General features: G+C 46.3%; 1 protein-coding gene across 3 annotated transcripts; it reads right to left on the bottom strand.

The window, feature by feature from the left end:
• Positions 1-8,505: 8,505 nt before the first annotated feature.
• LOC136485625 (uncharacterized) lies at positions 8,506-10,646 on the bottom strand. 3 transcript variants are annotated; one of them, XM_066482471.1, is made up of 3 exons: positions 10,507-10,646; positions 9,936-10,339; positions 8,506-9,208 (listed from the first exon to the last, which is right to left on the bottom strand). In XM_066482471.1, the coding sequence occupies exons 2-3, from the start codon at positions 10,329-10,331 to the stop codon at positions 8,804-8,806; spliced, it is 801 nt and encodes a 266-aa protein (XP_066338568.1). In that variant the 5' UTR covers positions 10,332-10,339; positions 10,507-10,646; the 3' UTR covers positions 8,506-8,803. The 3 variants fall into 3 exon arrangements, with proteins under 3 accessions (XP_066338568.1, XP_066338569.1, XP_066338570.1); XM_066482472.1 differs by having other exon boundaries at positions 9,936-10,336; positions 10,507-10,602; XM_066482473.1 differs by having other exon boundaries at positions 8,509-9,221.
• Positions 10,647-16,115: the final 5,469 nt, after the last annotated feature.

Here is a 16,115-nt window from a genome sequence, read left to right as displayed (position 1 = left end):
CCGGTCAGCACTGACCGGACGCGTCCGGTCGTATAAAACCCTTACTGGAACCTTACTGGACTCGACCGGACGCTGAACCCTCAGGGTCCGGTCGCACTGACCGGACGCGTCCGGTCGCACTTTCCCAAGTCTGGACCCTTACTGGAGTCGACCGGACGCTAGCTCTCAGCGTCCGGTCACACGACCCTCCAGCGTCCGGTCACAATAGACTTAACCACCTCAGTCAAACGAACTGACCGGACCCTGCGGCCAGCGTCCGGTCGCACCGGAGCCAGCGTCCGGTCAGTGTTTGACCCTCCATTCACTTTCAACTTTCGAACATATGTGAATGAAGTTTGCTCCAAAGGATCTTAGGCATTCATAGGAGCTACCTAGAGCTAGTTTTAACAAGTGTGCACCACACCTAACTCACTAGACTCAACTAGGTCAAGCTACTCGTTCATACCCCCCTTCATAGTACGGCCAAAGGAAAAACAAAGTCCTAAACTACTCTAAGTGTCTCTCCAACTCCAATCGACACTTAGAACTAGTTATCCTTAACCTTGTCGTCCATCCTTTGAAAACCGAAACGATTTCCATCGTAGGGGCATGACAACCTCGATTGCCCAATCGATCTCCATTACCATGACCTAACTTAATTGCCTCTGCAAAACACACGTTAGTCATAGTAATCTTGTATTGACATTAATCACCGAAATCCAACTAGGGGCCTAGATGCTTTCACTTGCTTTTTGGATTCAATGGCAACATTGAATTTGCCTGCTTGGGGCTATGGCCTGCGTTACCGATATGGACTGTTCAAACAACACATTGCCAAGGAGGGCCATGAAGAAATTGCAGAAGATTGGCTTGATGTATGAACCAAAAATGCACATATAATTATGTTGATGTTTTTTTTCTATACCTCTATAACAAGTTCTCCTTTTTTTCCTTCAGAAATTCAGCCCCTGGGAGATTCCCAGGCATGATGTGGTGTTCCCTGTCAGATTTTTCGGCCATGTTGAGATTTTGCCTGATGGCTCGTGAGTATAATATGAACAACACATTTTTTGTTTGACGAATTTTATTTTTGCTGCATTTAGTTAAATTTGAAGTTTTTAAGGCTTCTCATACTTTCTAGTCTAGATAAAAAAGAGAATCACATTCCTTCGTTAGCTTGGTTGAACCATTCTGAACTCCTAGTTCTAAGAAATATTCATTTATCTCTTTTTTACCGTCCAGCTTCCAGAACTAAAAAACTGCAACTATGAGGTGTAATGTGGATGCCTTATTTTTTGGTGTAATCCAAAAGCTTCGCTAATATGAATTTTAAATGTCTGAACCACAAACTAAGTTTGGGTTTGGCGGATTTGCTTATACTCAATGATTACAGATCGGACGACTAATCACGATTAATCGTGATTAGTCGTCCTTATCGTAAAATGGTGCTCGATAAGGGTCCTCGATTAGTTTGGACCGATTAGAAACCTTATCGTCCGATAAGTTGCGACTAATCACGATTAGTCGTCCGATCAGACACACATGACGACTAGTTGGGCCAGTATATTCAGCTAAAGAATTCGGCCCAGCTAAAGAATTCGACCCACCTAATAGCTGGCCCATTAGGGTAAGATAAGAGTGAGTGTCTGAGTGACGACTGACGAGTGAAGGAGCTGGCTGCAAGCGCCGCACACGGCACATTTCTCTCTCGCTCTGGCTCTGCTCTCTCTCGCAGCTCCGTCCGCAGCGGCGCAGCTCTGTCCATGGCCTGCAGCTCCCTCGCCGGCGCAGCTCCGTCCGTGGCCTGCAGCTCCCTCGCCGGCGCTGCTCCGTCCGCGGCCTGCAGCTCCGTCCGCCGGCGCAGCTCGTCCGCGGCCTACAGCTCTGTCCGCAGCGGCGCAGCTCCGTCCGCCGCGCGCAGCTCGTCCGCCGGCGCAGCTCCGTCGGTCAAGCGCTAGGGTGCGGACGATCTACGAGAGCAAGCTCCTGGAGCACGACCCCGAGCGCCACCTCGCCTGTCTCCTCCCCTATCTCGCGCGGACGGCGTTCACGAACAAGGACTGCGGCAAGGGCGAGCGCGAGGCACAGTGGGCGGTAGAGCAGAGGGCACTCCATGGCCTGAACCAGCTCGCCACCTCCTCCTCCGACCTTCTAGTCTGCAGCTCCGTCCGCGCCTCTCGCCGGCGTCCGCAGCATCAAGATGAGACACCACTCTGCCTCCTCTGTCATGTTTACATATATTTACATCATAATATATATAGTATATACATGGTCGATCAGGCCATCTAGGCACAAGGACGACTAAATGTCCGACTAGCCGATTAGACCGATTAGGACCGACTAATCGTCCCTTATCGATGACTAATCGTCCCTTATCGACTTATCGGTGGTCATACGACTAGCCTCGATAATACGATCTGAAAACATTGCTTATACTTCAATGATAAATCCATTACATTTAACTTACCTAGATCTTCGTAGATCCTTCTCCCTGACTTTTTTTTTCTTTTGTTATTTATTTCATGTTATGGGTGGTTATTTGAGGGCCTTGATGTAACTCATCATATGATTGCTTTCTTTGTCATGTGATAGTCAGAAATGGGTCGGAGAAGTCCTGAAGGCTTTAGCATATGATGTGCCAATCCCTGGATACAAGACAAAAAATGCAATCAGCCTTCGTCTTTGGGAAGCAAAAGCTACTGCTGAAGATTTCAACTTATTTCAATTCAATGATGGTCAATACGAGTCAGCTGCCCAACTTCATGCTAGAGCCCAACAGGTGATATTTCATTCTAGAGTGAAACTATCGGCTATTCATAAGATTCATTTCCAAAGACTAAATAAAGAGCGATGCCTTTATTTACTGGAATATTTTTTATTGACTGATGATATTGCATGCTGAAACCTGTAACTTATTCCTTCATGGTACTAGTTCTATCTAGAAAAGAGACTTATGTCTTTGAGTATCACATTGCAGATATGTGCCGTTCTTTATCCCGGTGATGCTACAGAAGAAGGAAAGCTTCTAAGGCTGAAGCAGCAGTTTTTCCTTTGCAGTGCATCACTTTAGGTAGTTAATCAATTCATTTCACTTTAGCAAGGTTCCAATAAAAGGGCCAGGCATGTATGCCCACCTTGTGCTTTTCTATATGTTTGGCAATGATCTATGAGATAATTGCAAACACAATGTTGTAATTTTCTTGTATTGTTTGAACCATCAATATATCAGGATCAATCATGTTACCTCTAGTATATGCACCACCACCTGAACTGTTTTCAAATTGTACTAGGATAATGAGATTTAGATCATTTATCATGTTTTCTTTTAGTTGCAGTGTGCCTTTTATGGTTCTAGTTTGTTAAAGATTTATCAATATCTTAAAAAATATCTCTGTGACGATTATTGATGCGCATAACTGAAAATGGGTTATTTCCAGGATATGATTGCCAAATTTAAAGAAAGGAAATCTATGTAGTATTTGCACCTAGTGATTTATTGAGGTGGATTATGTATTTATATACATATACAGTATAATTGCAATAACAATATGTAGTATTTGCACTATTTGAAATGTGCAATTTTTGTATTCTTGTTTTGTAATATTTAAAGATGATATTCATTGTGCATTTTTTCACCAAGAACTACTCTTTGCTGATATTGGGCCTCTCTTAGTTAGTGGGCCTCTCTGGCACGTCTTTATTGGGCTGAACGACAGTTGTGGGCCTTGTTTGCTGATGGAATTTGTGTGTTGCATTCTCTTAAAACACACGTTTTTTTTCAGTGTTTCAATTCGTGTGTTTCTTAGGCATCTAACAACCATGTGCTAACTAGTCCAAAAACACGTTTTTCCTATGTTGAAATCTGTGTGTTTTACATACAGCCAACAACCATGTGTTGGCTTATGTTAAAACACACGTGTGTACAGTAGACAGACTCATTCTAATTACTTCCTGACCAACTAAATCTAGAATTGAAGGCAAGGACACAGGTTTTTAGATTTTTTGATACGCAGACCAAAACGCATGGAGAGTTGAGCTCTGATGGGGAAATGTCGCATGCATGGAAATCGATTTCAGTGTGCAGGATACATGAGGCTGCAAGTCGGTTTAGTAAACACCAAAAAAGGCAACACAAACCTAAGTGGAATTTCATCAAACATGTTACCTGCACAGATCTCTCCACAAACCCATCTCAATGACTAACCCGAGCAATCTGACGCATGTCAAACATCTCTCCATAACATGCCTAACCACCGACGCCCCTGCCTTCGCATCTATCCTTCTAGTATTCCATCTCTCTAGGGAGGGGATCAGGAACGACAACATGGAAGAGAAATCATGAATCAAGAGGGGCTGACCTTGGCAGTTGAGGTCTCGATGTAGATCGAGTTCGATGGAAAGCAGAGGAGGTGGATCGGGGTTGGACAATGGAGGCGTCATCGTCGTCGTCCACGACGGGTGTGGACGTCAGGACCCGCCAAGCAGCCGCCCGACGCAGCCACGACGATGGAGGTAGGGCTTGGTGGAGGAGAACTGGAAGAAACGACGAACCCGACGAACTCCAACGATCTCCCTGCGCTGCCCGACGCAGCCGCGCCGCTGCACCGCCTCCCCGCAACAGCGCCGCCGCACCACCTCCGCGCAACCGCGCCGCTGCGACGCCTCCCCGTAGCCGCGCGCCTCGCCGCAGCCGCACCTCCGTTCGCGCGCCGAAGCAGGAGGGCCATGCTGGAGTCGCCGGAGCTGGCCGCCCCTCCCACCCCGTCCTTCCCCGTGCGGCTGCTATTGCGGCGTGGGCAGCTTGCAACCCCGTGGGCCTGGAGAAACAATTTACGTGGGCTGTGGGCAGGCCGTCCCTCCCAATCTCCAGTTTTTCTTTTGCTAATTAAAATTTTGTATTATAATTTTCCTTTGTGTTTTCTAGTGTCGTTTGCTTCTTACAAGTTTTTTACTCACAGCAGCACGGGACTTTGAAGGCGTTTGACAAAAAACGCCTCCAATTGCTATAGTCACTTAAGGCGTTTCTAATTTTGCCTTTAAAAAAATGTTTTTAGAGGCATTTTTTGAAGAGTGCCTTTATGCAACAAGAAATTAAGGCATTTTGAGAAAACGCCTTTAACAAAATGCCTTCTATTAAGAGACATGCTGTAGTGAGATGCTTCATAATGCCAAATTGAAGTGTTAAGTATTGTTACCCATATGTCCGGTTCATTGAAGATGCCCTCGATCCTATATTAAAAAACATCCTAATGCTCACGCGCATTCTTTCAACACTGGAGTAAGGTGGATGGATCAATATTGAAACAAGACTCCAGCATATAAATACCCTATATTGTTGTGGATAATTTGCTGCAACATGAGGATATGAGGGGGGAATATCCGTTTGGCAATCAAAGCTTCGAAGTCATCGCCTAATCGAAAGGGGAGGCGGGTTTGAAGCGGGGTATGGCCGAGCAGGTGTGGGATTGAGCGAAGCAGCGTCGCACAGAAGGAGGGTGTGTGACCAAGGAAAGGGGTATCTTTTTTTTCTTCTAGTGAGCAAAGGGGTATCTAGTAGAAGCAGATCTCCCCGGAGGGATTTGTGAAGTCCGAGGGATGTTGATAGCTATTTTATATTTTCTCCACTCCAAATTATTAGACATTTTCATTTTCTAAATACGTAGTTTTTATGATATACTTAGATCTACGCTATGTCTAAATACATACTAAAATTAATGTATCTAGAAATACTAAAACGTCTTATAATTTGAGATGAAAAGAGTATTTATGGTTAAGATGGGACCATGCCGGCCCATTAGTCGTGCCGTGTCCGTGTGGCACTACGAGCTGATTTAGTGGTCCAGGCATGACCCTATAGTATTGTCCATGGTAGCACTAGCCCTGTGGGCATCACACTGGACCATGCTTTTTAGGGTCATGCCTAGAGCCGGCCATTGGGCCCATCCCATTTTGCCCGGTCAGGGACCATGGCCATCCGGTTTATTTGTGCAGGACACGACAAAATACATAGTGGCAACAGCGTTACACCTTAAACAAAATCTTATGTGGACTAAAACAACTTTGATGTTGCACCAATTTCATTTTTCTTTGGAACTTAAATTTGAAAATTGTTGGTAGAGTCTGAGAATATTCTAAATATATATTTGTGTCTTTTTGAAACCTTCTGGAGATATTATGGCCATGTTCGCTTCTCTTATAATCTGTCTTTTTCGGCTTGTTTTTTCAGCCGAAACAGTGTTTTTCTTTCACAACAAATCAACCGGAACAGTGTTTCGGCTTGTTTTTTCAGCGAAGCGAACGAGACCATTTGATAGCGCTTTGCAAGATGCTCTATGAGCAGCTCTACGTGAGCCGCAACCAAATGCCTCCACAGCTCCACTCCGCTCAAGAAGTCATGTGAATCACGCTGACAGGAGCGAGGAGAGAGAGGAGGAACCGAAAATAGTAGCTTCATCCGGATCCTTCTCGATCTCGTGGGCCCGGAGCATGGTGGATGTCATATTTGCCCTGCGTAGGTGAGGCCGAATCGGCACGGCTAGGGAGGGGAACGGTGGATGACAGCGCGGCTTGGGGTGGGCTAGGGAGATGAGGCCCGATGGCGTCGAGGCGCGGTGGTGGCACATGCGTCGGAGCCATGGAGGCATGGGAACTGGGAAGAGGAAGAAGAATACAGAAGAAGAGATGTGCGGTCTAGTAGTTTCATGAGAGAGAGAGGATAAGGTGGTCACATAAGGAGAAGAAAAGAAAAAATAAATAAAGATATTAAGGACATTTTATCCTTTTAACAATCAAGAGAAGCTATTTTAGCAAAGAATTTTCTAACTAGTGAAGTTAGAGCCCGTTTTATCGGAGAAGCTATAGCTGGTGCAATTTTAGGTGAAGGTGGAGCTATACAAAACATGCCTAGAGAACCGGACAGCGGATTGTGGGTCCAAGAACAAGAGCAAGCAAAGCCCAACCAACTGGTTTAATTGGGCGGGCTTAGCGAACAAATGCATTGGCGATCATGGCCTGAGACCCTGGAACAGAATTACCGGAGATGTCCACCGTCACCGATGGCTGGTGCAGGGTGTAGTTACTCTTTGTTAAGTTGCTATGGAGCAGTTTATGCTTTTGTGTTTTCACTTTAACTCAACCATTTAATCTAAAAAAACTTTAATTCGACCATGCATTGCTATCCTTATGAGAAGAAAACATTCATTGCTATGCAGTAATCAAGAATGTCAGAAAACTGGACAAAATGCGATTCCAACGCAGAATGTGTCAAAGCCTGGAATTTCTTTATAGCTTATCAAGAACAAAATGCTCTGTACAAGTTGCATCTTCAGAGATGCAGCGCGTGTGGATATTATTGGCAGATGACAGACATCAAGCATTACTCTGCCTGTGGCAGCACCGGGGAGGAACGAAACGAAAAGAGTAACTGTACAGGTTTGAAGAATTTGAGACTAGATGCTAGTACATCAGTGGGTAATCGCGATTACAAGGCAAAAATGACAACAGGACATGTCTGACATCTTGATTATAGCTATCTCTGCTATGGGGGTTTCGGCTGAAACCGCAGTTCGTCTATCTTTTTGAGGTTTTCATGGTTCAGTTCTTCTCGTGTGGACTGAAGAGGAAAGATCGATATATATATTGACAGCAGCTGAAACTTCAACATGACAACTGATGATCCTTATTATCGCTCATCCAGACGACGCATTTCATCAGTCTGGGTATATCTTCCAGTAGCAACACATTTGTTGTGTTTTGCTCTGTCTCAGAAATCTGAAGATACACAGACAGGGCATGAGGGCAAGACACTGAATGAGAAGATGAGATTATTGCAGACTGACAACATACTGAATTGAGTGTGCTAAATTCGGAACCTGAAAGAAAGTGAAATGTCACGGGAGCATGACATATGTGCTCCTACTCGTCTTTCCTCACCATTTGAAGGCTCAAGGGCTGGATCGGTTGCACCGGCATCAGCGCCTGAGACCCTGGAACTTTGCACTCCTGATGAACCAAAAGGTAAGCTATGTATGCAGACAGGTCATCAGAAGACTCGAGCAGTAAATCAGTGCCCGAGAGTTGGTCAGCTAGTAACTCTGAATGTGTTCATCGCATTCCCTTTAGGAAAAAGGAAATTCCAACATACCTATTTGGCACACATGAATGCACTTTGACCTGAATTCGACAGCTAGTAATCCGAAAAGAGGACCAGGCAACAATTGCATACTAGATAGCTGTTCCCAATGAAAAGAAGGTTCTAGCTAGATCATTGTTAACGTGTTAATAAGATGAGAAAGTTAAGTCATCAGTAACGCATTTCAAACCCTGCAGTGACACATGAAAAAAAAATCACAGATACACACATCATTAGGAAACATTAATTATCAGAGAAGGTTCATGCAAACCGTGTGTGTACTATACCATATATATATATACCAAGGCATGCTCCCTGAACAATGGTAAAGCAGCATCCATCGCACGAGAGAAACAGGAACGGCATAATACATAGTCTTACCATAGGTGCCGGTATACAAATAACAGAGAGGCAAACACATATGTTCTCCAGGAAAGAAGAAAATTTACAAAACTGAACATGCTGCACAATCCAGAATTAAAGTGTATGGAACATTTAGATCTCAATCTCTTACTTTCAGATTATATATCAATGAAATGCTACAACTTCAAACACGCTATATGAAAGGTTCGATAGAGAAACAACATGTAGGGGAAGGAAATCTCCCAATATGTATATTGTTTGAAACAGTTGATTGATACGTCTTATCCGGTGCTCTAATTAGCTGGAGACCTGCACCTGAGTGAGGCCTTTTCAATTTCGACCTGTATCAGCGTAGGTCTCCATCGCCTCAATTGTCTGGCATCGCGTGCCATCGACGATTTGGATGTGCACGTACCTCGGGCCTCCCATGTGCACGCTCCACGGGCCTCCGATGTGCATTCGCCACGGGCCTCTGGGGTGCATACTGATATAGCCTCTGACGTTGAGGCAATATTGGATGATGTCCTTGCTGATGTGGCCTCTGATGTGCATTCGCCACGGGCCTCTGGGGTGCATACTGATATAGCCTCTGACGTTGAGGCAATATTGGATGATGTCCTTGCTGATGTGGAGTCTGATGTGCATTCGCCACGGGGCTCGGGGGTGCATACTGATATAGCCTCTGACGTTGAGGCAATATTGGATGATGTCCTTGCTGATGTGGAGCATGCTCCTCTGGTGTCCAACGCTAACATTCACGAGATGCATAGGTTTAGGAGTAAAAAGAAAGCAAGCAGATATAAACATCATATATGGGGCATCACTAGTCAACCGTCATGCATGAGGCTAGGTGGCATCGAAAATAGAATTTACTTGGCAGCTAGCCCTCAAGGAAGTTTTCCTGCTAGACTGCCCACCCGCTAAGAAAATATGGACACACGCTAGATTGTCAAGAAAACATGGACACACACTAGATTGTCAAGACGACAAGAAAATATGTCAACCACCAAGAAAATATATCAAGAAAAGTTCAAAACCCTATGGCTTGGATGGAGAAATGTCTATATCAAAGTTATAGCGCTTGACGAGATCTAAAACTTTGTAGTTGAAAGTTTTCTAACTTAAGATTGTTTATGAGTTATGTTAAAAAAAAAGATTGTTTATGTGTTAAAATATTGATTACAAGATTCGTACATATTAGTACAAATAGACAACATCGTATAACTGGTCACTAAGTGACAGTGTGGTGCGGTGAAATGTGCGAGGAAGAGGTTGTGGGTTTGAATCCTGGTGTTTGCACTTATTCAAAACAAGTGAAAAATAAATCTTGTGAACTATGATCGATAATCAGGGTTGTCCGTTCAATCCCAGGGCCATAAGGATCAAAGATTCAAAGCTAAAATGTAGTACTCATATAAATACTGTATATGACAGGTTCAGGTAAGCATCGGTAGTTCGGTACCTCCTGTTGCAGTTGGGGCGGACGGTGACCAGCGGGATTAGCGTTGGGCGCCATGCCGTGGTCCTTGATGAAGGCGGAGTTCGCCTTCGCCCATTTCAGCAACATATCTTCCTTTACCTGCTGCAGCTCTTTCGATATGTCTTCCGCCGTGAAGAGACGCCACACTTGCTCCATAATGTTTCCATCATTTTTCCCGCAGTCCGTGACGAGCCTGCGGGCGCGGCCGATGGACTCCTCCAGAGCATCCAGTTTAGCCATCACACGGGAGCTATTGTTTATGTTCCCCCTCTGGGCCATCAGATCCCTACCGGCGCTATACGCTATATCCTTAATTTCTTTGCACTGATCCTTGGCGTTGCGACGGGCCGCGGCCATACGGAGAAGCTGATCCGCCATGCTGCCTACTACGCAAAACAGAGTACACAATTTATTAGATCGAACACCGGATACACGCAGCCCCATCAACTCGTCAACTCAATACCAAGGAAATGGAGATATCGAGTTATCCAGAAATTAAACACAAACTTGTTCTCAACTCGCAGAAATCAATTAATCAAGAAACTTTCCTCACCTCACAGAAATCAATTTATCAAAGCAGCCGAATCTTCCAACCTCCAGCTTTGGTATGCACAGAGGTGCTTCTTCCTTTCGCTAGGCGTATCATATATACGGGTACCTTTCCTGGGAAGCAATGTAAGCACATTGGTCAAGACAATAAATAATAGTTGGTCGTGTCCCCACCCATCAAATGCCGTATTTGACCATCCAAGAGGGCCAATGTGGGTTAGTCCCAAAAAATCCAGTGGGACTATCCCATAGAATACTCATGGGCACCCACTAAGGCCATTGGCAGGTGTACAACCAGTTAAGGCCAGACCTGGCGATTGCTCCCCGAAGCCAAGAAACCAGTACCAAAATCAGGGTGTCCCACTCCGCGTACAATGGTTATACATCTTCTAGAAAAGTAATATAGCGTGTGTTTAGTTGGTTGAAGTTTGGAATTTGGAATACTGTAGCACTTTCGTTTTTATTTGGCAATTAGTGTTCAATCATGGACTAATTAGGCTCAAAACGTTTGTCTCGTAATTTCCAACCAAACTGTGCAATTAGTTTTTTTTTCATCTATATTTAATGCTCCATGCACGTATCGCAAGATTCGATGTGATGGATACTGTAGCACTTTTTGGGAATTTGGATGGGAACTGAACACGGGCATAGATTCACTGATTCTCTTTGTGCTTGCGGTGATTCACTGAGTCCATCAGGAACCACATCTCTGCTATAAGGGAGATCAATCCAAACTATACTAGGTCCACCCAAAAAAGCGTCTCCTGCTGAGTGGTTCCAACCATGTGCACCAAAGAAATTGCACCCAGAATATCGTCTTTACTAAAATCAAGGGCTACAAATCACCCTGAGAGGCTTCAACCCAATCGTGTGGCCATGGTTGTTTGTATCAAATCAGGCTTCAACGCGCGGCACCGCAAGGCTTCAACGCGCGTCTACCGCAAAACCACCCACGATCGAACCCTCCTATCACCGAAAAAATGAAAAAAAGCGCGCCGAGGACGATGCCGACGCCGCCAACCAGGCCACTATCGCCGGTCGAGGAACCCTGCTGCCCGCCCACATCTACTGCCGGCCGCCTACGACGCGATGGTTTTTGCTCTGGTAGAAAATTTTGTTTCTGTTTTCTCGGTGTCTTGCCATCTTGCCAATTTTGATTCTCCTTCCTTGTTTGATCGAAGGGCAGATTGGATCTTGAGATTTTTTTGCTATGGATAACCAACGACAAGCTGGTGTTATTCTGCAACTTCGATTTGATTATTATGCAGCCTGCTGTTGGCATACTCGGTGTCTGATCAAGCGTAATGGGAGAAGCTCTAAATGATTAATAGAATTTCTTCTTCTCAAGTTCGGACGGTGGAATGATTCTTATATATTGAAGGTGACATTTACTGTTTTGTGTTTACCTGAAAATAGTTTATCTAGATGTTGTCCTTGTTTATATTATTTGTAGCTGATCCACATTTTGGAAGCTGGATGCCTGAGGGAAATCAAACATGTTTCTGAGGGGGGAGATATAAAGCAACACCTCCTTTCGGTTGGAACAGATGAAAGTAATATTCTAAAATTACAGCCTTCATTATTAGTAGTATTGCAAGAAGTTGATTGCTTTTCTAGATTCTTGTTCTAAACTACTACTATATTGGCCTCTTTCAGTGGCCGGGCATGTTAAGTGATACATCAAATGCTGAATCACGATCTGATGTCGATGATTTTGGTCCATCATTTGTTCAGAAAGTTCCGGACTATGGTTGCTTGACTATGGTTTAGGGTGCGGCCGGACAGGCTCTGCGTGGTGGCTGGGCTGCCGCCGCTACGGTCTCCGCCGGATCCGCCTTCCAAAGGCCTGGATCCACCCCAAGGTCGCCTGATGCGCAGAGCGTCGTCGTCTCCCAGCCTGCCTTGCTGCTGCGCGCAGCCGTGAAGAGGGCTGTCTATTCATGGCTGGGCGTTTGGGAGGTCGACATCAAGGTGGTTCGCCACAAGCCGGAGGACTTCCTCATTGAGTTCGAGCGCCCACACCATCGTGACACGGCGCTGGATCTGCGTCGCCTCCCGGTAGGCAACATCGACATCAGGATCATGCCTTGGCGCGTCCTCCCCTACGGCGACCACTATGACCTTCGGCACCACGTCTGCAATTGCCTCAAGGGCATTCCCCTCCATGCCTGGAACGAAAACATTGCCAAGCGCATGGTGGCAAGATCCTGCTACCTCGACTACATCGACCCTCGCTCTCTCTACGCCGCGACAACAACAGAGCTTTGTGCCCAGACAACACCAGAGTGTTGTGCCTGTGCGCACAGACGTACAACCCATCCGACATACCAAAGGAAATGTGGCTTACACTAACCGGGGATGCAATGATAGCACATGATGGTCCAACTCCTCCGAGGGGGAGCCGAGGACTCACCATCAAGGTCCTGGTCCACCTCGACCTCATTGAGTCCCCAGTGGATGACTACGGCAGAACCTCAACTCGTGAGCTCAAGTGGCACTATGGCATCGTTGACGACGAACGGGGTCCTCGGGAGCAGCACGCCTCGCCACCGCCTGAGGCTAGCTCCGGACGCCATAGGGAGGACGACGACGATGACCACCCGCGGGCAGCGCAGTGACAAGAGTCGCAACTGGGGTCCTGGCTCTCGCTCTTCCGCATCCTCTCCCGAGCCCATGCAAGAGAGCGGGAACGGGAGCACTCTGAATCAAGACATGGACGGCGTCGCGATGACCGGTCAGCTCATGGTGGCCACCGGCAACGCGAACTTCAGGATGCCACAGATGGGGCTACCTCCGGCCCACGCAGGGGGCGCGGGCGCGCCCGATCCGCTCGTCCTCCAAGCCCCTAGCCGGATATTGCCGGCCAGAGTGAACGCGCTGGGCGCGTACAACGTCTGGTACCGCCCCAAGAAGCATCGGAAGGTACCGAGCAACTGCAACTGCCTCAGGACGCGCACGGCTCTACAACAGCACCACCTGCCGCGCCACGATCCACGCTGGCACAAAAGACGCGTGGCCGTAGCCGCGAACGCAGCGGCTGTCGGTGCAAGGAAGGAGAACGCCGCTCCCCAACACGTCCGGAGCCTAGAGAGCCATCACCGGAGTCCTCCCGCCAGCGCTGCAACCCATGGTACGCTGTTGATAGCACAGATAGGCACTACGACGGCTCACCGACTCCGCCAGCGATGATACGTTTGATAGCACAGATAGGCAGGACGACGGCTTGCCGACTCCGCCTGCGATGACACGTTCACCACCACGCAAGGTTCCTCCTTCGGTCCTTCCCCTGACCGTTTGCTGATGTGCAGGGACTCCTTACTTCCCGTCACAGAAGATGGCCGAGCAGAGACGCCCGACGAAGCCCCACTGCGTGTCGCGCCTTCGTCAGCCCCTGTGCCGTCAACTACACATCCGTGGCCCGCTGCGGTCGGGTGCTCCCCTCCGCGACAACGGCTGCAACGTCGGCTGGGCCAGCCCAGGCGCACCGCCAGCAGGCTGCTCCATCAGCCACCCAGGAAGGAATGCGTGACCAGGAAGAGCAGGGCGGCACAGAGGCCTTCGTCCGTACTGTCTCGCACCCTCTTCCTCCGGCGCTTCTGCGAGCCCTCCCCCACTCCCACCCCACGCAATCCTCGCTACTCCACAAAAGGGAAACGGTACCTCACCTGACAGTGATAGGCTTTAAAAAAAAGGAATACAGCAAGCAGCAAGCGTGCTTGCTGGAGCATGCTCGTTACCGCTGCCACCACCGTCACCGCCATGCTCGCTAGCTGCCGCTGCCACCACCGCCACCGCCATGCTCGCTGGCTGCCGCTGCCGATCCATCAAGCAGTTCATCCAAAAAAAAAACAACTCATACATCTCGGACAAAGGGATTCAACAGATGACAAATCAACTCATCCACAAATTGTCACACCCAATTTTAAGGATAAAATGGGATGCAAAATCTTATGTGCGTCCAGAGATTAGTCACACACATAAGCCGATAAATTATAAATAGTATCATCACAAGTGTTTATTACATCACGAATAATAGACATAGTCTTCACATAAGTATAGCGAAAGTATAAAGAAAATATCTCTCGCGGAAACTCCATATCACAGGGACGTCGACTGGTTGACCACAAGTCTAGTATTCCTCAGGAAAATCGTCATTACCATAGCCATCTGTTACCCATCCAGAATTTTTATCCAAATAATAAAAATAAACAAGCGTAAGTACATATCGTACTTAACAAGTGTAACATGGGGTTCATGAGGCTCAAAAGGCTTTACACAGGTTTAACAGCATTCAGCTTTTAGTTGTCACAATTTTAGCATAAGAGTAGCAACAAATTGGTTTCAATCCCAAAGTAAAACACATGATCAATGTAAACATGAATAATGAATAGCATAAACGAATAAGTATTAGTGATCATCTATTCCATAAGGGTTCCAAGAGTACTTGTCCTCCACTAGACACTAAGTACTCAAGGGATGATACCAAATTACGCGGTCCCGTCGGGCACACCCTAGGGGAAAACCCGAAAATCTATATTTTTCCATCAGGATCACAAATGAAAGAATAAAGCTTACAACATTTTAGCCATTTCTTACATCACTTTCCATGTAACATCAGAGTATAATATTTATTATTTATAATAGCAGAATATGAACATGTTATCAGAGTTATGAACAATTTAAATTAACAACGGAATATAAACTTGTGATCAGAATTACAGCGGAAATAACTATCTATTCATGACATGATGAAGCATTGATATATAAACTATGACAACAGATTATAAAACTTTTATTTATAAAAATATTTAGTAAGAGTTATCAATAAAGACTATGATCGCAGAGCAAAGGAATCCTCTCTGAGCCTACCAGGAGAAATCCACACACAAGAGTCAGCTCTAGCATCCACCTGTCACCTGCAACAGGGAAAATAAAAACCCTGAGTACTCAATTGTACTCAGCAAGACTTACCCGACAGAAGGAAAGAAAAGACTCCAAGGATATGCAAGGCTATCTGGCTGGTGGGTTTATTGCATCTGTAGAAGCATTACTAAAAGTGCGTGCTTATATTCAATTTTTATTAGCAGTGTATTAGTTCATTAACTAACCATTCTATGTAAGCACATATGCTACTTTCAAGTAGGTGGTAAGCAATCAAAATTATTTTACCATCTTTCATCTTCCAGTTCTTACTAAATTGCTAGAATATAGACAAGTCGTAATGGAACGCCAGCGATTCACGAATCAATGCCTCTAGCTGGGTACCCCAAAAACACACGCCCCGCTTGTACCCCTGGCACAAGCAGGACCAACCCACTACCCTTCTGTCACGGGGTCCAGGTCCCCGTTCAAACTGGGACTCCAAGCCCCCGCCCCTAAGTCCCGGACTCAGTGCGGTGCAAGGACCTCCAATACCCAAAAACCACCCTGACAGTCGGTCCGAAAAGAGCTGGAACCCATGACAAGAGAGTAACAAGTCTTCTCTGCGCCCATACCCAAGTATGTGATCGGGATAATACGTCTGTGACCTGCCTAGAACCCAATGCAACGGCTGGTCCTTAACCGACATAGACAGGAAAAACAGTGTAACCAAGCTATGCTCCGTTGGCCGCA

Source organism: Miscanthus floridulus, chromosome 10 (assembly GCF_019320115.1).
Source record: "Miscanthus floridulus cultivar M001 chromosome 10, ASM1932011v1, whole genome shotgun sequence".
In the NCBI taxonomy this organism is placed as follows: Eukaryota; Viridiplantae; Streptophyta; class Magnoliopsida; order Poales; family Poaceae; genus Miscanthus; species Miscanthus floridulus.
This window is presented reverse-complemented; position numbering and strand designations above follow the sequence as displayed.

Coding starts and splice junctions, on each gene's coding strand:
- LOC136485625 (XM_066482471.1), bottom strand. CDS start 10,331: ATGGCGGATCAGCTTCTCCGTATGGCCGCGGCCCGTCGCAACGCCAAG. Junction 9,209..9,935: donor CGCCCCAACTGCAACAGGAG/GTACCGAACTAC, acceptor GTTGGACACCAG/AGGAGCATGCTCCACATCAG.